The following is a 23305-nucleotide window of genomic DNA, read 5'->3' as shown; positions in this document are numbered from 1 at the left end:
ACAAAGTGATTTAGAGTGAATTCCCTGCACGCTTTTTTGGTTTCTGATATCATGAGTAATATGAAACAAATCTATGAAAATAAAACCTGTATCAGGCCTTCCAATTGGCCTATATTGTAAATTAATTTACTCTGAAGTACACAATTCAATACCTCATGTACAATGTCTAGCTAAGTTCCATCTCTGCAAACAATATTTGAGCTAGGTTTATATGTACAATGCTTTCCTCCTTAAAAATAATTTTTTTAAGTCATCTTCACCTGTCATCTGTTGCCCAAATTGTTAAATTCCAAAATTAAAGAGCCATTAAGCTTAAACAGTAGATAAACATATTCATACTAAAAAGTAAGCCTTAGAAAAGAATTTGATCATGTAGAAGGATGAGAAGGTATAACAGCTTTATAGTTCTGAGAGGGAGGGAATAAAGTTAGTAGAGGCAGGAGGTCTTCAAAATTGAGAGTGAGGATAATGAAAGTCAAATTCCATCTTTGCTGGGCTGACCCTGACAGTACATAAGGATTGAAAACACATAGTCATTGTAGTACATTCAAGGGTAGAAACCAAATGTCTGTAATGCTGGGCACGAAATGAGTGAGCAAAGAGTCCAGCAGCTGGGGACAATGGTGGCGACTGATGACCTTGCGAGTGCACACTGGGTCTAATGGGGCAGCTACTATTAAGCTCCAATTGACTGTTGCTCTGAAGGGATTTGGGGCCAGGGCTATCAGATCGGAGTTTTTATACAAAAATGTCCAGTTTTTAAAATACCATGCGGGCCCCCAAAATACTTCTATTGACCATACACCTGTCATTTTGCAACTGCACAAGAGGCATATTCTGCCAGGTAACAGCTACCTGTAACATCCCCTTTGGCATCTAAGGCCCCATCTCCAGAAGGACGCCGAGAAGCAAGTTTAGGAACTGTTTCTGCTGTTCGGTTGAACGTTCTCCTTCTCCTTCGTAGGACACTAAGCTTTCCAGGGTCTTCAGTGGACTGATTTAACATGGTTTCTTCCATTATCAAATCTGATTCTAAGAAGGAAAAAGAATCTTTAGATAATGGAGAAACCTTCTCAACTATGAGACACAGAGAGTTTGGTGGCTGTTTTGTTTTCAGTTTGTTTTTTTTAAGCCTTGGTAACTTTCTTTAACAATTACTTAGGTGCTTATGGCCTAGATTCAAACCTTACTCTTAATAAAAAGCACAGTGATTCCATAATGAGGCTTCACTATTCTAGGAAGAATGGACTGTATTAATAAATAATGGGATCATCAGAGCAAATCTGCTATGTGCTGTATTAAATATTAATGTAACGATTTCAGTTATAGAAACAACAGGCTACCCATTTATATTGGATCATTAGAAAGATTTCCAAGATAGATTATGGCATCATATTGTGAATTTCAAAGGAAGGAGTAGCATGTGATAGTTCTAATTTATAATGAGGCTTTGCAAAAAAGGAAGCACTAGTAAAGAAAATGTGCACACAACCTAAAAACCTCATTTTTGTCATTTGTTTCAGCCTTTTCCTTCACCAGATTTTTTTATTAGAAGCTCATTATCCAGTGACCAAACTAATTTTTGAGTTTCACTTTCTTTGTTCCTGATTAGGAGTTTAATAATGAAATAACCAGAGAGAAAAGCAAGGAAATAAAATAATCAAAAAACTAGATGGTGATAGAGAAATTACCCTGAGCTGACTGACCACCAGCTTTTTTTGTAACTAAAATTAATTATGCTCATGTATGTATACACATTTTTTCCTTGTGTATATTTTAAGGAATACCCAAACAGGACAACTCTATTACTCCCCCGGTCTAGTACCCACCTCTACCAAATCCATACACATACATGAAGCCATTTCTAAGTGGGCCTGGATAAACTCAGGAAGCTGTATTGGTAAGCAAGGTGTGGGCCCGAGGACTCTCCAGGTATTGAAAGCACAGGTGCATATTTATATTCAAGTTACGTAGTCCCTCACTGCAGTCAGCTTTCTTGCTTCTCTACAGAGGCAGGGAATGTGACAGATCCTAACTGTATGACCTTAGACAAGTCATTTAGCCTCTCTTTGTTTCAATATTTCTTCTTTAACAAAATGGAAAAAAAAATAATAGTACCTACTTCATAGGGTTGTAATGAGTTGATATTTACAACGTACATAGAGCAATGTCTGGCATATAGTGAGCATCACAGAAGTGTTTGTTAGACCAATGAAAATGAAAAGTGTGAACTCCCAAGTGACGTAGTTGGAACCACTTCAGTGGGAGCCACTCTAACATCATCTACCAGTTTCTGCTATGAATCCAAACGAAGAATCAGTCCATTTGTTAATAAATGCTATCTTTACAAAAATAGATACATCAAGAAATTTACAAACCAAGCTGTTTGAAATAGTCTTCCAATGAACTCCAGGAATTCTTCTCAATTAAAGATTTAATAATGGCCCATGGTTGTTTTCTGTATTTCAAATCTGTGGAAACTCTAATAGGATAAGGAAAATGTTTATTTAAAGAACAGAATTTAGTTAACATTGCAATTAGTCCCTGAATAAGATTGTATTCAGTGGAGAGCCAAAAGGATTCGAAATCATTAATAAAAGAAAATTTGTTCACTGACAATGACTTCTTTCAAAAATTACTATGCGCTACTTCTAATAATTTCATCAAATTTTCCCTCTACGTTCTTGCCATTTTATTTCTTTCCTTTCTCTAGCCTTGAATTTTTTTCAAATTAAATAGCAGGAAAGGCCTAAAATAAATTCTAAATTTTCTACATGCCTTGTATAAAAAATCTCCAGACGTCATAAATTAATTGAAGATAATAACTACATTAGCTGAGACTAGGCCAAGCATATGATGGTCCATCACTATCATTAAGGCACCAATATTTCTTATTTCCCATTGCAACAGTGTCATTTCCTGCTCACCATGTGCTCTTCGACAACTCCCAGCCCCCTGGCCATTAAACAGAGTCACGTGACTAGTTCTGGCCATTGGGCTGCCAGCACAATTCTACATTTTTCTCTTCCTGTAGCTCCAGGATGTGGAAGCCTTCATCAGCTTGAGCCTTGAGTGAAGAGCCCCACCCTCTGGTGACCACTGGTGGACATGTAATTTGAGCCAAAAATAAAGCTTTGTTGTGTAAAGCTACCACCAAGATTTTAGGATGACTATGTTACCAGGGCATAGTCTAGCCTATCCTGACTAAAACACTCATTTACGGAAGCTCACCTCAGCCGGCATTTCTGTTTTGAAGATGGGATGATATAGTATCTGTTGAGGGTATAGAAGTAATCATGGTAAGGGACATCATGTGTCAGCACTTCTGAATCTACCAAATAAAACTGTGCTTCCCGACTTTCTTTATACAGTGTCTGCCAAAATAAGATAAAATTTTTTTTTGCATGTGCATGTTTAATATATCAAATTCCTTGTAAATTTAGAACATATATATTAGAATTCCTTCTCACAAATAACAAAAGACATGAGAAACCTATATACAAAGCCACAAGAGCTCCATGTTGGCTGAGCAGAAGGGACCTGCAGAAATAGTATTTGCTGCCTCTCTGTCATTTGACTGTACAATTATTTTTTTCTTTCGTTTGGACATGAGGAAGAGAAAGGAACCATATAATCTCTTGCATTAGTTTATAAAGAATTTTAAATGTTGCTTGTTAGGAAACAATTCAAAATTCAAAACAAAGTAAGGATCCCCCTGCCCCTCAAATTCATCAAATTTTAACAAAACCACCCTTCACCAAAAAAGTGAAGGAAGCAGGCAACCGAACAAAACACTACTTTCCCTAAACAATATTTGAAGTGGTTGTTGGCCAAATCTTTCTCATTGTAACCTTACCTTTTCTTCCTATCTTCTAAGGTTATCAAAGACTCTCCAATACAAAATACCAAACTTTTCTATAATGTCTGAAAATCTTTTGAAAAAATGTTTTAAGTCCTTTTTAACAGTGATGGACAAAAACTACAATAGTATAATCAGTTCAGATATTACCATCTATTTTCAAACTACGTGAAGAAGAGCTACACTATACTTCAACACGAGTTGGCCAAACACAAACTCCACTATAAGACAGTGCCACACTCGTCACAGAGCATAGAGTATTAAATATCTTACAGCCTCTTCCCCACGTGTCACAGCAGCCATCTAGTTACATGACCCTAACCCTTGACTTGATCCTGTAAATCAGATTCTAATAGTCTTCTTTTTTTAAACCATTTAGAAAAAGTTCAAACGTACACACGAGTAGAAATAAAATATAATGAACCCTCATAAGCTCATCAACCAGCTTCAACAACATTAACTCCTACCCAATCCTGTTTCACCTAAACCCCATTCCCATATGCCCTCCCTCCCCCACCATCCTCTGCCTGGCTAGATTGCTTTTAAGGATGTCCCAGACATCAAGATAATTTCATCCACAAACATCAATAATCAGTGTGTGTGTGTGTGTTCATAAATTCTTCAGTATGTCTCTTTAAAAAATATTCTTTTCTTTAAAATATACCTACAATACCATTACACCTAAAAAATTAACAGTTCCTTAAATCTCATAAATACCTTTTTACAGTTGGTTTGTTTGAATTAGAATTGGGTTCATATGCCTCTTAAGTCTCTTTTAACCTGTAACAGTTTCTCCTCCCTTTTTGTTCTTGCCATGTACTTTTTGAAATTGTTTTGTAAATTGGTGACTATGAGAGGCAGCTTCTCTCTTCCCACATGTATGACTTTCTAAAATCCTGACAGAGTAGACATACCTGCTTTTCAGAGGCAGCAGTGCATTTTCCAGTAAGTGGATTATTAAGGATTATGGTGTAGGTCATAGTTCTCAATTGATCACCTCCAGGTTCCACATTCCAAGGGGTACATACTACGTCTAATCACACCAAACAGAAAACAAGTTAGTTCTAGAATTTTGAAGGGTATGACTTGAAATGGAATCAAAAAGGTAGGTTTTGAATTACTTAAATTTTTATTTTTGGCCAGTCCAAAAGTAAAATCAAGTGTTAGGTCCTCTTCGTCTAGGTGACATACCCCCCCCCATCTCTGATCTATTTCCTTCTAAATTGTTGTCTATTAATATACTTTTTTCCTTTCTTTAGAAGATAACATTAAAAGTTGGTTCATCTGTAGTCTTCTTTTCAAAGTCCCCGGAAGAGAAGTAGTGGCACCAGCCTTATCAAACACAGACAGAGCAACACTTCAACATTCCCATCATCCAGGACAAAACGTTGAAAGACATCTGTCATTTGCAACAATATGACCTTGACCTCAACTTGTGGAGAAATCATGTCAATGAGAAATCATGTAACAAGAAATCATATAATGTTAATGGCTTATCTGCTGAAATTTTTAATAAGAAGGGAGTGATGAAATATAAATTACTATTTAAACTTCTCTATATTAAGAAATTTATACAATAATCTCTGTATTTATGACAAGATCTTGGTCAAAATTCTGTTATTTGCTGAGTAACAACACAATGAGTAAAAACACACTTTGAACAGAAATACACTAAAGGTCATTTTACAAGCCAAAGACTAGGGAAGTACAGGAAACAGCATCATGAATTCCATTCAAACATCTGACTAAATCACATAATGCTGTTAACACAAATGGACTTAGGCAATTAGTATGTTTAACTACTATTCATCAGCATCCTAAAATATAGAAGCTTTATCTAACCCATTATCCATCATCAAAGGAATGAAGCCCGGCTTTATGACATATCCAATTTACTCAATTTCTTTCCTACAGCTAGGCCTAGGGATTTAATGAGGGATCCTGAAACTGCCTTTTGAGTATCTAAAAAAAATATTCAACTAAGTTTAAAAAGCAACATCATAAACCATGGAATCTATCATCCAGAATTTGCTATAAAAATTATTTAGGTGTACGAGAAAGAAGACATAAAATTCTAAAAGATTTCAAAAGATTTTAAAAATTTTCAAAAGATTAGTTTGGCTATATGTCAGCCTGTTGCAGAAAAATTATATAAATAATCCATTGTGAATCAGCAACAGAATTTAAAGATATCATTGAATTCTGCTGTTAAAACTGCACACTATTCAACAAAGTAACCATCAACAAGGGTAAAAGAAAAGTATCTGTCTTCCATTTGCATTTTCACCAATGTTACCAACAAGCCTACTGAATATCATGTGCCAGAACATCCTCTACAACGTCTTGAAAAAGCAAGCCCCAAATACCTAAGAAAAGTTCAACATGATATAAAAAATTAGGGATGAAATTATACAAATACCTAAGTTCAACATGATATAAAAAATTAGGCAAGAGTATACAAAAAGACACATGAGCCATTTTGATATATTGAGTTGAAGTAATAAAAAGCAGGAACTGTAGAACAAATAGTTTAAGAATCCCTTAATGTAATAAAGTTTAAAACTTGCGTATTTTCACACCCATTAGGATGGCTATTATCACAAAATACTGAAAATAACAAGTGTTGGTGAGGATGTGGGGAAATTGGAACCTTTATGCACTGCTGGTGGGAATGGAAAATGATGCAGCCCCTGTGGAAAACAGTATGACAGTTCCTCAAAAAATTAAACATAGAATTAGCTTACGATTCAGCAATTCCACTTCTAGGTATAAACCCAAAGGAACTGAAAGCAGTGACTCAAACTGGTATTTGTGCATCAGTGTTCATAGCAGCATTATTCACGATAACTAAAAAGTGGAAACAACTCAGAACTCCATCAATATATGAATGGATAAACAAAATGTGGTATAGACAAACAATGGAATATCATTCAGCCTTAAAAAGGAAGGAAAACCTTGGATTAACCTTAGAGACATTATGCTAAGTGAAATAAGCCACTCACAAAGGGACAAATACTGCATGATTCCATTTATAAGCGGGTACCAAGAGTAGACAAATTCATAGAGACAAAGTGGAATGGTACTTATCAGGAGTGGGAGGAGGCGGAAATGGAGAGTTACTGTTTAATGGATACAGAGTTTCAGCTTTGGAAGATGAAAACATTCTGGAGCAGGACAGTGGTGATGGCTGCACAACAATATGAAGGTACTTAATACCACTGAATTGTACACTTAAAAATGGTTAAAATGGTAAATTTTGTTATGGACATTTTACCACAATTTTAGAAAACAGTGAACATAGGTGATGGGTATATGGGTTTTATTATACTATTCATTCAACTTTTATGAAGATTTACATTTTTTCAAAGTTAAAAATGTTGAATAAAAAGACTTAAAAACTGAGCTTTGAATTACAAAAGTAGTCATACACTGTAAACAAAACTTAAAATAACACTTGTTTAAAAGCTCCCTAATTTAAAAAGAAAAATAGATTGAGTAGTAGCCATTTTACTGCTAAAAGTAGATTAAATCCACAAATAATTGACTATAGAAAAATTTTTCATTAAATTCATATTTTGGGGTTTTTTTAAATAATAATTTTATTTTTTTCAGATAGAGTTGGCCTATAATATTACATTAGTTTCAGGTGTACAATGAAGTGATTAGACATTTATATAACTTACAAGGTGATCACCCCAATAAATCTAGTACCCATGTGATACTATACATCGTTATTACAATATTATTGTATATATTCCTTATGCTATAGTTTACATCCCCATGACTATTTTGTAATTACCAATCTGTACTTCTTAATCCCTTCCCCCTTTTCACCCATTCCCGAATCCCCATCCCAGCTGGCAACCATCAAAATGTTCTCTGTATCTATGAGTTTGTTCCTGTTTTGTTTGTTATTTTGTTCTTCCACATATAAGTGAAATCATATGACATTTGTCTTTCTCTGTCTGACTTACTCTAGTCAGCACAATACCCTCTAGGTCCATCCATGTTGTTGAGATGGCAAGATTTCATTCTTTTTTATTGCCAAGTAATATGCCATTGTATACACGTATATGTACCACCTCTTCTTTATCCATTCATCCACTGATGGACATCCAGGTTGCCTCCACATCTTAGCCATTGTAAACAATGCTGCAATGAACATATGGATGCACACGTCCCTTTGAAGCAGTGTTTTGGGTTTCTTTGGATAAATACCCAGAAGTGGGATTACTGGGTTCTTCTTTGTCTTGTTATAACCTTTGTTTTAAAGTCTATTTTGCCTGCTATAACTATTGCTACCCCAGCTTTTTTTTAATGTCCATTTTCATAAAATACCTTTTTCCATCCCTTTACTTTCAGTCTGTGTCTTTCGATCTGAGATGACTCTCTAGTAGGTAGTATATGTAAGGGTCTTGTTTTCTTATCCACTTAGGCACCCTATCCTTTAACTGAAGAATGTAATGAATTTACATTTAAAGTAATTGTTGATAGATATGTACCTATTGCCATTTTATTATTTGTATTTTTTTAATTATGATTATTTTTTGTCTTAAAGAAGTCCCTCTAACATTCCTTGTGATACTGGTTTGGTGGTGATAAATTCCTTTAGCTTTTTCTTGTCTAAGAAGCTCTTTATCTGTCCTTCGATTATAAATGATAGCTTTGCTGAGTAGAGTAATCTTGGTTGTAGTTCCTTGCTTTTCATCATTTTGAATATTTTGTGCCAATCCCTTCTGGCCTGCAAAGTTTCTGTTGAGATGTCAGCTGACAATCTTATGGGAGCTCCCAAGAGAAAAGCAACTACCTGCTTTTCTCTTGTTGCTTTTAAGATTCTCTTGGCATTTTAATTATGATGTCCCATATGTCTTGGTGTGGCTTTCTTTGGGTTCATCTTGCTTGGGTCTCTCTGTGTTTCTTGGGCTTGTATATCTATTTCCTTCACCAGGTTATGAAGGTTTTCAGTCATTATTTTTTCAAATAGGTTTCAATTCCTTGCACTCTCTCTTCTCCTTCTGGTACCCCTATGATGCAAATGTTCGTACACTTGATATTGTCCCAGAGGCCCCTTAAACTATCCTCCTTTTTTTTTTGGATTCTTTTTCTTTTTGCTGTTCTGATTGGGTATTTTCTGCTACCTTAACTTCTAAATTGCTCACTTGATCCTCTGCTTCATCTAATCTACTGTTGATTCCCTCTAATGTATTCTTTATTTCAGTTGCTATATTATTCATTTTAAAAAGAAGCCTTTGAAACCCATTCTCAAGAATACAACTTTGATTACCAGGTAACAAGTTCAGAAGATAGCATAATGTTGTGCAATCATAAACAGATGTATCCTTTTGGAGAAAGCCTTTTCACTAATTCTAGGTCTAAACAGCAATATGCCTAAAACTGTTTATATTTAGAATTAGCCCATAGCCTTTGTTTCCCTAAGCCGCTTATAAGATCAGATGGCAACTATATTCATCCATACTGAAACCAGATGTGATAGCAGGCACTAAACACAATTTTGATTCTGAAAACAAACTTCATTTAGTACCAGTGTAAAATAACATACTAGTCCCTCGTAGGCCTTTTCAGCCATAAAAAATAAAAATAGCAGTGCAGTATCAACAGGCATTATCTTTGAAAATTAAGAGAAATAATGTATCCAACTCTTCTGAAATACCAAGTTCTCCAGATAGACATGAATAGCAAGACTATATAATAGGTTCAGAACAGATATAAGTTAAGTATAAGTTACTGAGTGAAGAGGAAGATTCTATCTCTCAGATATTCTACATTTTTAAAACTAGGAGAAGAGAAAAAAATAAATGATTTTTTAAAACTGTGCAATTCTTAATATAATCACAGGACTCAATTAATAGCTATATATTAGAAATCTCTTTGCTATTTTACTTTGAATAATAAGAAAAAAATATTTTTTGAACATAAAATCCATGTCAATGATATAATCTATGAATTTGTGATTATGGTTACATAAAAGTTTCAAATAAAGAAATACCATCTAATGGTTAATAGAATGGCTCAATTATAAAGTGTAGATTACAGAATAACTTTCTCTTTGACTAGGTCAAATGACTCACCTTATGAATCTCTGCTGCTGTTATTTTCTAATTTTATATGGAAAATTAAACCACGTGCTCCCAAAATTTATTGAATATCTTGAATTATTTAGGACAAATTCAGTTTCAAACTAACCACAAGCTTATTTTAGATGTTTACCAAAAAAGAACTTGTAACACATAATCAACGAAATCCTTTTTATAAGTATAACTCATAAGTATATCCCTCCCTGGAACTTTTGTGTTTTTGGTATTTTCATTGGTGTATACCACAGACACTGCAATCTCAAATGTACAACTCCATGAGTTTTCACATAGAAAACACATGTGCACCACCACCCAGGTCAAGACAGAAAACTTCTACCAGCATCCCAGAAACTCCTTCCCAGTCTTGAACCACCCGACTCTCCATGACCGTAAATACTATGATGATTTTATATCCATAAATCACTTATGCCTGTTTTTTTATATATATAAAGAAATCATAGTATGTACTCTTTTTGTCTGGCTTCTTTTGCTTAATGTTATATTTATGAGATTTACGCATATTGTTATTAAGGAGCAGCAGTTTGCTTTTTTCCGTTGCCATATAGTATTCTTTCGTGTGAATATACACAATTTGTTTATCCACTCTATTACTGGTGGATATTTGGGCTTTTTTGAGTTTGGGAGCCATTCTAAATAATGTTTCTATGAATAACAGTACATGTCTATCAGAGTCCACATAGTTCCTTTTCTGAAGGATGTATTCCTAGTAGTAGAACTATAGAGTCAGAGAGAATGCATGTGAGCAGCGTTAGTAGATTCTGCCAAACCTTACTGCAAAGTGATTGTGCCAATTCATACTCTACTAGCATCCAGGTGTTCCACGGCGGAACCATTTAAAATGGGGTTCAAGCCAATTGAACTGCTACATTAATAAATAAATGAACTTTCAGTTTTTCAAAGAGTCTGAACTTAATTGTAGGTAGGATATGACTAATTGAACAATTATACTATTTACATATGAATGTAACCAAAAGACTTAAAAACGAGTTTATATATCACCAAAATAAAATCAAAGCCTAATTTTTTCCCCCGAAAACATAAATCAGTTTATATAGGCTCAATCCTCTATAGATAATAAAATCCTCCCAAATGTATCATTAGATAAGAACACAAGAACCAACCTATTATATTTCTAGAATTGGCAAATCTCTGCATAAAGCGTGAACTGGTGAAGAGCAATTCAAACATTTTCTCAGCACTGATGTGAAAAACACGGTTGATATAAAGTCTTCCACGAAGATCTTTCTCAGGAATATTTTCTGGGGAAACAAATCAACAAAGAAACAAAAACAAACATAGAATCAAAGGGGAAGAAACCAAGGAAAGAAAAGGTAATTTGAAGGTTTTGTTTCGTCTGTTTGTTTTTGGTACAAAATAGCTCTACTGTGATTACAGTGATCAGCACATCCCTGGGCACAACAAAAACTCTAAATTGGTGTCATATATATATATTTGATGTATAACTATACATAAGAATACCAGGGGTGCCAAAAAATGTATACAAGTGGACACTTTGGTCGATGTTGCTCAAGTAGTAGTTTGCTGTAATCAGAAGTGTCTGGACACTGATGGTAACCACTTTGAGCACCTCTTATAATTGCAGAAGTCACATGTGACTTGTATTCCTCTTCTGTTATCAGCATATATTGAGTATTACAATTTTAATAGCTTTCCTTTCTTGAAATGTATATACATTTTTTGGCACCCTCTGTATATTAAACTATATATGATCAATATTTCAGTTATCAACCCCCAAAATATAGAGAAATAGTTAACTTGAATAATATCGAACTCCCATCATGTATCGCTGAAAAAAATATTTCAAAAGTGACAAGGATCAGACTGAGATGCATAGAGGTATTTATTAGAGCAATTAGCAGGTCCAATTTCCGAATGCTCACACATTCAGTGACTGTTAAGTCATGATTGGCTCTAATATCAGCTGCACTCACTAACTTGCTAGCCTGAATAGTCTTTCAAACTGGACTTAAAGCTGACTCTCCCAAGTGAAGTGTCATTGTATTCACAACCTATTCTTAAAAACCACACATTAAAAGAAGAAACCCTTCTTTTAATCTGAAAAGTATGCCTCAAAGCTAAATAATGCCCAGTGGGACATGACATCTTTCTGGGGACCTGGGAACGATAATGACACTGAAATCGACTGGCAGCACATGGAGCAGCCGCATCGTCTCACCCCTCCTCATGTGCCCTGGAAACATCGTCTGAAATAGCCCATGCTTCTACGGTGCTTACTATAGTCAGGCATCGTGCTAAGCCCCGTACAAGTGTTCAGTCTTCCTCACAGCAATCCTGAGATAGATGGTGTCATCATTTCCATTGCACAGATGAGCAAACTGAGGACTGAGAGAATTGCCAAAGCTCCATGGCTAATGAGTGACTGAATTCATTCCAGAATTCAGCTCCAGAGCACACAAACTTAACCTCTACTTTATACTGCCAGGAGTTTAACGTAGAAGAATCAAAAAGAAAAGAGACAGCTAGAAGCAGGAGCCTCGTAAACTACAGGAAATAGAGTAAAGTAATCCAATATGAAATTTTAATGATTTCAGGACTGGGGTTACCTATTGTTTCAAGGATTATACCCATCAATACAGAATGGAAACTGTGACCAAAGCTTCCCATATTTCAGAAATCAAGCTCTAAGAATTATTTGTGCAGAACATCTGTCAATATTATGCCACAGAAAGCAGTCTGGGAAAGTACTTAAAAGACAGTAGTCTAAGAATCAAAAAATCTCTTCTAGCTCGGCCTTCACCACAGTTATTGCTTTTTCTCCCTCATTAAATGATTTGTGTATTTCTACTTTGCTACAGAGGCAATGAACTTAGGGATATCAGGCAGCTACTAATTTACCTTCTTCCTGCAATAATACTATATGTAGGCAAAAGTTAGTCACTGCAATTTCAAATAGTGGCTTCTTCAAGCATAGAAATAAATCACTGAAACTAGGCAATTTACTAAGGTTTTGTGCAGCTTCCCAATTAGGCTTGAGAAATAGCTTCTTCTGACAGAGAAGTAATGTATATTCATTGTAAAAATAACTCATATGTTCACCAAGGAAGCAAATACATACAGATGATCTTATTGATCCTGCTCATTTCCTTCACAGAACTTGTAATTATATTTTTGTTGGCTTATTGTCTCTCGCTTGCACTGGGCGCTAAGTCCCATGTGCGTAGGGGCCATGTTGATTTTAAACACCAATGTACATCATGTGCTTCGCACATAATAAGTTTCAAATAAGTATTTTTGATTGAATAAGTGGCTACTGAAAACACTAAAAATATCTTAGGGTGTATTGTAATTTATAGGACTTGGATTTGCAACTATATTTTTTAACTTTTTATTTTGAGATAATTTGAGATGTGCAATGAACTAAACTGGCTTTATTTCCATTTCTTTCCAGTAATGCCCTTTTCTGTATGAAGACTCCAACCCCAAATACCATATTGCATTTAGTTATTATATCTCGTTAGTCTCCTCCAATCTACGTATGACAGTCCCTCCTTCTCCCAGCCCCCTTTGTTTTAATGGCCTTACATTTGAAGAGCACTGGTCAGATATTTTGTAGGATGTCTCTCAACTTGGGTTCATCCAAGGTGTTTTCATGATTAGACAGGGGTTGTAGATTTTGAGGGAAAACACCACAAAGGTGAAGTGCCCTTCCCATCAAACTCGGGGTACACATACCACCATGACTGACACCTTCAGCCGTTGGTTAAGGCGGTGGCTGGCAGGTTTCTCCTGTAGAGGTACTATTTCGCCCTTTCCCCATTGGTTAGAAATGAGTCACTAAGTTCAGCTCATACGCAAGGGCAGGAGAGTTAAGCTCCGCTTTCTAGAAGGGGGAAGTATGTGCCTGGGTTAGGTGGAACTCTGTGAGGACCATTTGTGCTTTCTCCTCCATTTATGTATTTACTCAGTCATTTATATCCGCATGGACTCATGAATAGTTATTTTATTCTCTAAGTTATAACCCGATACTGTCATTATTTATTTTGTTGCTCAGACTTTTTTACTTGGCCATTGGGAGCTCTTTCAGGTTTACTCCTGTGTCCTTTGACAAGTCTCCCTCTTATTTTAAGTAGTTCTTTATATTCTGGCACTCCAAGAGGCTCCAGGCTCTTTCTGTATATTCCCCAACCCAGCCCAAGAAGCAGCCATTTCTCTAAGGTGCCTTGGAACTATAACTTTTCAAAAGTCAATTTCTTATTCACATTTAAGAAGGAAAAAAAAAATTACACTTATATAGATAGTTCAATATAATATTTTTATATTTCATTTTAACTCCCTTATTAGATAAATTGTACTGTAGAGTAACTGATAAAAAATAGAATTCATGGTATCACTAAAGGAAATGAACAATAATACCTTTTGTATGTAAATTTGTCCAAAGAAGTAAGGATATGAAATAAAGTATTTCCACTGGGTTATTTATGCATGAAATTCATGGTACTTTAAAGCCTCTGATCTAAGCAACATCACCAGTAGCACTGCTGTAACATATTAAGCCAGCAGCTGGTATTTTAAATGCGGAAAGGAACACAGCTCAATCTAGTAGCAAGTTACTATTTCCAATAAAGAAGAAATATTATTTCAAACATATCAGCCTGAGAGTGGCCAGTGGAAATGCTGGGAAAAGTGAAACATAAATATGAAAAGGACATGGACATGAATAAAACTGAAACCATATGTTCATAGTGTTTTGAGGATGCATGAAAAATGTACGTAGGTAAGTATGCAAGAAAAGCAGGTGATTTGGAATTTTGAGTGACTAAGGACACAGTTTGTTGTATCTTCCATTTTCTAAAAACTGGTAATCTTCTATCTTTCTGACTCAGATTAAGGGCTTTCTTTACACCTGTAAAACCAAGTTCAATTTGAGAGTGTAGTTCATACACCTGACTCAGGTAACTGTCAGGGTTACCTGGTTTAGTCTCATGGCTGCTTCCCTGACATGTTAGACTATTTCACGTCTTTCTCTCTGGCTTTCCCCAGAGCTCTGCTTGTCCTCACCTTTATTACTTAGTAAGCATCACCTAATATTTTGATTCTGTTTCTTTGCATGGCTTTGCCTCTAATTCATCTTGTTCTGTCAGCTATAGACCATGGATTCCAATTTTGCTATTCTTACGCATCCATCCCCTGCCTAATCTTTACCTAACTTAGCTTCCATTCTTGGGATAAGTGACTTTGGTTAGGGAACCCTGTCACACCAAGTCCTGCCCCCGCTGTACAAAACTAAGTTTAAATTCCGTCACGTGACACAGCCCAGGTGTCTCATGTCATTGACCTGTTCCTCACATTCCACTCAAGGCTCTACCTCCTGGGCAAATGCTTCCCAGACTACCCAAGGCATGACAGAGCAGGGCAGGCAGAAGAAGTAAATCCTGATATCAACAGAGATCTTATCTCCTCGAAAACACAGCCGTAATTTCCTCGTACTTGTGGATGGGGACACAGTGTGAACTCATCTTCATTTGCCAGGAAACTCCCAGCATCTTCTCAGATGCTCTCAACTCCTCCCCAAACTGGGCAAGCAGTCAACAAGCTGAGGAAAGGAAAGTCTACCAGCCACAGCCCTCGACAAAGTTCTGTAGCTTACTCTGTGAAGTATTCTGTATTAAAGCTTTAAGTTAGTAACATGGTTTAACAGACTAAAATACAATGCTGTGGATTTTGTTCAGCAGCTGGAAGCCCAGAACCCATTTCCGTAAGTATAGACATATATATCCCTAAAAAAAGGCACCCTTTAATCTTAGTGGGTTCTAAACTTCCTAGTGTAGAGTAAGTACATTAAAAAAAGAAGCACAATAGTTTAGTGGTTACCAGAGGGTAAAGGGGGTGGTAGATGAGGGTAAACGGGATCAAATATATGGTGATGGAAGGAGAACTGACTCTGGGTGGTGAACACAATGTGATATATAGATGATATATTACAGAATTGTACATCTGAAATCTATGTAACTTTACTAATAATTGTCACCCCCATAAACTTTAATTTTTTAAAAAGGAGCCAATTAAAGGACATTCTAGGCTTTCCCTATCTGGGCTTAGTGAAACCTCACATCAAAGGGACCATATCGGGTCCCTCTGTCAGGTTATTTCATGATGCTCTGCTTTGTTGATCCCTCACCAGTTTACATGGGTCTACAGTAAGTCTTTACATCAAAATAATCCAGTGTCCCCCCACCAAAGATTACAGCCTACAGTAGAAAAGAAAGCATCTCATTTTCTCACTCAAACTGCTCACAAGAGTAGATCGAAATACTACCATTTTAAATAAAGTGACGCCTGGTGTAAAGTAATCTGCCATCTATCTAGCTCCCTCTAAATCCCCACACACATTTCCAAATTTCCTGGGATGCTTTACTTCTTTTGACCTTTCCCACTGCATCCCCAGTTCACTGAGTTCAAGCATCTTCATAACCTCACAATTTTCAGAAACTAGAAAACAGATTCATTATAATACCCACTTAATACATATGATAAGCCCTAGATTTTGGAACCTGCTTAGGGAAAGCAATAGGAATACTTGATTTGTTATCGAATGATAATCTAATAATAATAAAAAAAATCACCGCATGCACCTTAAAGGAAACCTGCACAAACAGAGGGCTGAATGTTACATGACTAGAGTCTTACTGCTGCAAAGCCTGTCTTTAAAGAGGGGCCAGCAAGGAGCCAAATGCGATCAGGGGTCACATATAATACAGCAACTACACAACTACTGGCTATGAATACAGCTTATATGAGTTTTAATGTTATTCTTTATGTAACCTAACATTAATGTTAATTTTATAGGCACTCAATAAGAAAACTACTTTTGAAGCACTATTCTTATAAAACAGCAGGGGAGAAAGATGGAAAAAGAAACCTTGTTTTGGAGTCACTTACCCATCTGGCCACTGGGTGCCAGAGTAGATCTTCCTAAAGTCAGAGGTTCAGCCAGGCAGGGGATGATAACTAATTCAAACCCGCTGCCTACCAACATGCGAATGGTAACAACTGTAAGAGTCTAGTCATTCAAGGCGGCATGAGCCTTGAAAAAAACTTCCTCTCTACTATCTTTTCAAAAGAACTCGACAACTGTCTCCTTAATGCATCCTGTGATTTTTAGGAATTAGTGGATTTTCATTTATGTTTTTAAGAGTAGGGATTTAGTTTTCATTAAAGATACTTCTGTGTTCCCAAACCGAGGTCAAACCTAATTTGGATTGGGTTTTTATAGACTTGGCCTTGGTTTGGTTTTTTTTAATTAAATTTATTGGGGTGACAATTGTTAGTAAAATCACATAGATTTCAGGTGTACAATTCTGCATTACATCATCTATAAATCCCATTGTGTGTTGTTCACCACCCAGAGTCAGTTCTCCTTCCATCACCATATATTTGATCCCCCTTACCCTCATCTCCCACCCCCCTCCCCCCTTACCCTCTGGTAACCACGAAACTATTGTCTGTGTCTATGAGTTCTTGTTTCTCATTTGTTTGTCTTGTTCTGGTTTGGTTTTGAATGTGGATTTCATTTTAGATTTGGACTTGATTTGGATTTGACTTGGATTTAGTTTTGGTTTTCATGGATTTGGTTTACACGATAGTAAAAGACTTCAGGGGATCTCAAGCCAGGTCTAACGTGAACAGTAACTAGGCTAGCATATACAGTCACGTCCGAGAGATCCAAGCCAGTTATGTCCCCTTATTGACATGTGTAGCACGGCTGGTAGGAAAGCAGGTGCAGCAAAAATCATCGGCATTGCTCCAGCGCCTGAAATTTGAAAGTAGCCACTAACCTGCATCTTTCCTGATGTCTCCCCACTTCAATGTCAATAACCTTATAGTCAAGGAAAAGATTTCTTAAAATGCCCCCTTAAGTGTGGCAAGTCCCAGGTTACTGGTACTAACTAAGAAAAAGTGGAGAGAAAATGATTTGCTATAGTTTCCTTTTAGCAACTGCTTTTTATTTTTATTGCTTTCTCTACTTTTGAATCTCTCTCTCTCTCTCTGGTTTTGGTGGTTAAAAGAAAGTAGTATAATTATTGTGTCTACAACACTAAGCAGATTTTAATTAAGATGTGTTTTTCCATTGCTGCTGCTCCTTCTCCACTGACTCAAGGCTTGGAATTTTAAAAGCTTCCTGTGATGGAGATTTTCAAATTCCAGGCTCTCGGCAAGTGAAGAGGGCATAGACTTAGCCGTCTCTCCCCTCTTTCCCATTAACTCCCATTCTTTTCTGGTTCTTCACACAGTGAGACTGTCTCTAATGCAACTAAATTCTCAATCCGCACACATCTGAGACAAAGATAAACATTAAAACTGAAATCTTATTTAAATTTATAAGAAATTCTTTACCTTCATCAACAGAATCTGAAGTGCTGCTTTTGTCCAGAGAAAGATATTCATTTTTATTCAAGTCCAGAGATTTCGACGGCACTCTACTTAACCTCTTTTCTGAAGTGAGTACAGGACTTTTTTTCATCTGTTTCTCACTTTGGGGTTCCTCTTTCCTTAACTCCTAAAAGGTAAACAATCCAGTTTAGAAAAACCAGATAATAGGTTTCGATTTTACCATGAGATCTTTAATAATAAAGACACTTTGAAATACTGCTCTTTGAAAAATGTGTTCGCTATGTTTGCATCATATTTTCATTTCAGTCCATGAAACATTGGTAAGGAACATATATCGTTCTAAAGTTATCTTCTTAAACAGTAATGAACAATAATTTGATGAAGAACATCATATAAAAAGAACTCACAGACAGTTAACATCATGTGAATCACTTAGGCAGAAGGGAAAGGGGGCAGAGGACAAAATAATGGAACATTCATTTCTGTGGGGTGGGCCAGGGAAAGGGGTAAAACCCAGTTAGTTTCCCCAGACAATACCTGCCCAATCATCTCAAAGAAGACAACTCACCCATCTCTCAAGACCAGTAACTAAAGGGGAAAGAGAAAGAAAATACAGAGATAAAAGTCACATAAGAGTACAGTGGGGGGAGAGAAGATTAAAAGGAAAAATTAGTTTCACTGTAAACTCACAAAGACACAGTTGTCTTTGCTGTTAAGGGACAAAGGGACTGGGCATTAAAATACAGTCAATATATGATTCTATCTATAGTTTCTGGGAATGGTTTAATAAAGATATGTCATATCTATAATAAACTTAATACTAGGCATTAAAGAATGAATGCTATTGACATATTAGTATTCAGGTAGAATTATGATTCAGATCAATAGAACAGTGTAAAAATCATAAACTATATAGCAGAGTACTTTCCTGCATTGTTTGTGTATAAGCAGATGAAAGAGAGCAAAAAGCATAGATATACTCCTTACACTTCCTGTCCCAAGAGATCTTTGAGCAGCCCTGAACAGAAGCACCAGGGAGGACACGGGTTTCCATTGGCCATTCAGAAAGCAGAATAACAACTGGGACCCAAACACAATTTATTAAAGCACGATACTATCCTACTCAGGGGACTGATTCTTCAAGCAGAGATTATTGCTAAAATCAAGACTTGATTTCTTTGGAAGTTGCACACTACAAAGCAACATGCTTCTTTAGCTGACCCAGGGCCTCTTTAACATGCTAAGCAGAGTAAGTTTCCACAGATTTCTCCTTTTGGTTCTAGTTAAGATATAGTTCCTGTTATAAAGAATATAGATAGATACTTATAGGAAAAGTAACAGTCACTATCTTTGAATGGTTGGCAATCTGGACAATTTTTATCTCTTTGTATACTTTTCTATATTCCCTGAATTTTTACAAAGAATATTAATTTTATACCTTAAGAGAAACCTCAAGACAAACAAATAAAGAAACAAAAACTTGTAGACATAGACAATAGTTTAATAGTTACCAGAAGGTAAGGGGGAGGGAGGTGGTAGATGAGGGTAAACGGGATCAAATATATGGTGATGGAAGGAGAACTGACCCTGGGTGGTGAACACACAATGTGATATATAGATGATGTATTACAGAATTGTACACCTGAAACCTATGTAACTTTACTAACTATTGTCACCCCAATAAACTTTAATTTTAAAAAAAAGAATAAAAATTTTAAAATATGAAAAAAAAAAGGAGAAACCTATTTTCATTTTGGAAAAATGTTACTTCTGACTTTTTGTTGGAAGTAAAAGTAAAACAAGTGACATGACAGTTGTTGACATCTGAGAATTCTCACCATACTGCTCTAAAATACAAATAAAAAAGGACCAAACTTCTCTACTGCTTCTATTCCATAACCTGACAACAGCTATACCAAACACCAATGAATGTATGATCAATCTTAAAACATTAAATTATTCCTCTGCATTCCATTCCCTTTCCTTAGAGAAAACAGGACTTCCCTTAGGGATGAAACTAGAAGCAGGGACCAATGGGCTAACTACTCCAAGAGCAGGTACAGAAGACTTTGTCAAAGAGGCTATAGAAAGGACTCTAGTAAGATTAGCAGTGCTGAGAACCCAGTCCTCAAAGTCAGACTTTTGTAAAGGGATGAGAAGACTTCAAGAGATCCCCTGTCCTGTTACGTCCGCCAAGTTGAGTGGCTTGGTTTTTCTCACTGAGAACATACAAAAGAGATTGGCATGCAGAATCACCTCCCTCACACCAGGAGAAGTTCCTAAGTCTCTAGATGAATAAGTTTTGCAAGAAATCCACAACACAAAATCAGATTGGGAAAGACACGTGATAGATGCCTCAAACAAGTTGATAACTTGGTGGCCTTTCACAGAAATAGTCTGTTTCAGTGCTTTCCTAACATTGATTCACAGGAGATGTGTGGGGCTCCATGAAAGAAGGTAGAAAAGGGCCATTGCTGGCCACACACAGATTCACTTTCAATTATAATAGCTTATGGTTACTGAATACTTGTGTACTAGGGACTGTTCAAAGCACATTCACATATATTAATTCATGCAATCCTTATAAAAAACCCCATGGGGTATTACTGTCCTCGTCTTCGAGATGAGAAAACAAAGGCATAGGTTAACTTAGTTAAGGTCTACAGTTAGCAAGTGGCAAAGGTAGTATGTGAAGCCAGTGCTCTTCTCTAAACCAAGAAACCCATCTTTAGTCCCAACCTTGCATCCCCAAACAGAACAAAAGCTCTAGAGGAGACGCGCTCTTAGCCCTCAGACTGTGGGCTCTAACTACCATTCTTCACAAAGAACTATGGCTCATTAGGAAAATGGCTGATACCAAGCCTGGGACAGAAAACGTACAGTGTGCCTGGGACACGTGCTTGTATAAGAAAGAAAGGAAGCCACCAAAAATCATTGATCACTTCAAAAGGACAAAGGAGCCAATCTGAAAGGGCTCCTGGTGGCAGAGGGGACAAACTGAGTATAAAAAATTAATGATAGAAACTCATGGAAATTTTTTAAAAATCGATGGGCTTATAATGATACTTGAAACAATAAAGGAAAACACTAATTAAATTAACTGAAGCCCAGTGATTAACTGGATGTGCCTGCCTTAGTTGTCAGCTTAAGAAGCATCCCTTGTTATTCAAGCATGCTGCTCAGGGTTCTCATTTCTCCCTTCAAAACAGACTCTTTCTACCATAACAGACCCACTACCTACTCTGGGAAAAATTCTGCTAACTACGAATTTCTCCATGTTATATTTTTAAGGCTCTCTATCCCCTTACAGGCTGATGCTCTATCTGGTAGCTCTGCACTGTATCCAGCTCTGAACAGAACCACAAGTGTATATAACCTCTGCTACATGCAGACTTGAAACTCTACTCCTAAAATAAAGAAGCAGCCGGACATCCTAAGTTTTAAACATTTTGTATACTGTATTTTTATTTGATCTTACATTATGATGAACACGTGACAGCATGAGGTATATTTTAAAGGGAGTATCGCACACTGACCGCTTTTGGTAGATTTCCATCAATTGACTCTGTTTCTGAAACGCCATTAATTGAGTCACAGGTAAAACTCGTTGACTTGGACAATTTTTCATCTCTCTCCCCACAGTCATCCAAGCTGCTTCTTTCTGTACTTCTGTAAGAAACACATCATTATAGAAACATAATAAACAAGGTCACTTTCATACAAATGAGTAATTTAGTTTCCTCACTGAGGTCCTTTTCTATTATACAGCATTTTGACAACAAATGTGTTTTTTTGTAATGTAACAAAAGAGCCTCTACTTACAACATGTTTAAATCACATGCTGTCTTCTTAAATCATGTGCAAGTTGACTTTACTTCTGAAAATAAGATATGCTTATAGGAGATTTTATAAATTTCAGAAACCATTAAAAACTTAACCAAGTACAAGTGGCTGTAACAGCAGCTAACAAAGTGAATACTGCTCTTTTAAATTTCAGTTGTGGACAAGCACAAAGCTTCAAAAGGTACAGGGTGGGTGTATGAGCTGGTACCAGTCAACATCAGAAGGCAGTGTTTTTGAATCTCCTCCCTTCTGATTCGGTCCCAGCTGAGATGGCAAATCCCCCCCAGAAACAGAAGCTCCTGATGTCTGAGCACAGAGCCCACAAATCAATCCACGCCCCCCTTACTGCTTTTCTCATTGCTAAGAACAAGGTTTAAGGAATTGCTTTCAGAGGGTCACAGGGACAAGATTACAATAATTATCCTGGGACCCGCTTGTGCTCTCTCAGGCAGCAAAGAGAAAAGAAAGTCTATTAAAAGTCTATAAAAGGAGCACAATTGATCTAATTTCCAGTGCTCACCCTTACTGAGAAATTATTATTCCCATGTAATCATTGCAATGTATAGACTTAAAGCTCTTCTAAAATAAAGCAGCAGCCTGACATTTAAGCCATATTATCCTGAGGAAGGAATAGAAATGCTAAAGGACCTTTCAACTCTATTCTACTCTACTCAAATAATACTTAAATCTGCAATCAAGTTGCTCTTGCCAGGCAGAATGGCAGGCCTCGGAAGGAACCAAGCAACAAAATGGCTCCTTGAGACTACCCACCACCCGAGTGTCTGAACTTAAGGATTTTAAGGATGGAGTTGAGTTGTGGAGAAAGAAAGAAAGAAAAAAGGAGGAGAGAGTGTGAAGGAGAGATTAAAAATGAAGAAAAGACGGAAGAGCTGAGGAAATAAAGGTTTGAGAGAGAGGTAAGCTTCTTTCAGAAACTGGAAGAATGGAAAAAGGAGTAGAAGAGGGAATGAGGATCCTGCCAAATCTTTACGTAGAAAGCACTCACTCACCAGAAGAAAATAGCAGCTTTTCTGGTGCCTCAAGAAGCTGGACCTTAGAGCACATAAAGCAGCTGGTCAAAAATATTTATTCTTTCCTTTTTCAAAGACTAGAA

General features: G+C 36.5%; 1 protein-coding gene across 4 annotated transcripts in view; it reads right to left on the bottom strand.

The window, feature by feature from the left end:
- Positions 1 to 23305, bottom strand: part of GRAMD1C (GRAM domain containing 1C) — an 88714-nt gene that overhangs the window by 10465 nt on the left and 54944 nt on the right. For 2 of the 4 annotated variants that reach the window (XM_033088715.1, XM_033088731.1), the window contains 7 exons: positions 21885 to 22017; positions 18352 to 18514; positions 11097 to 11234; positions 4774 to 4892; positions 3232 to 3374; positions 2379 to 2482; positions 853 to 1032 (listed from right to left, as the gene is read on the bottom strand). In XM_033088715.1, the coding sequence (XP_032944606.1) occupies positions 853 to 1032; positions 2379 to 2482; positions 3232 to 3374; positions 4774 to 4892; positions 11097 to 11234; positions 18352 to 18514; positions 21885 to 22017 (980 nt within the window). The remainder of the gene's footprint in view (positions 1 to 852; positions 1033 to 2378; positions 2483 to 3231; positions 3375 to 4773; positions 4893 to 11096; positions 11235 to 18351; positions 18515 to 21884; positions 22018 to 23305) is intronic. The other 2 variants (XM_033088722.1, XM_033088741.1) reach the window with 1 other exon arrangement.

Source organism: Rhinolophus ferrumequinum, chromosome 2 (genome assembly GCF_004115265.2).
Source record: "Rhinolophus ferrumequinum isolate MPI-CBG mRhiFer1 chromosome 2, mRhiFer1_v1.p, whole genome shotgun sequence".
Lineage (NCBI taxonomy): Eukaryota > Metazoa > Chordata > Mammalia > Chiroptera > Rhinolophidae > Rhinolophus > Rhinolophus ferrumequinum.
The sequence above is the reverse complement of the archived record's forward strand: the minus strand, read 5'-3'. Positions and strand labels throughout refer to the sequence as shown.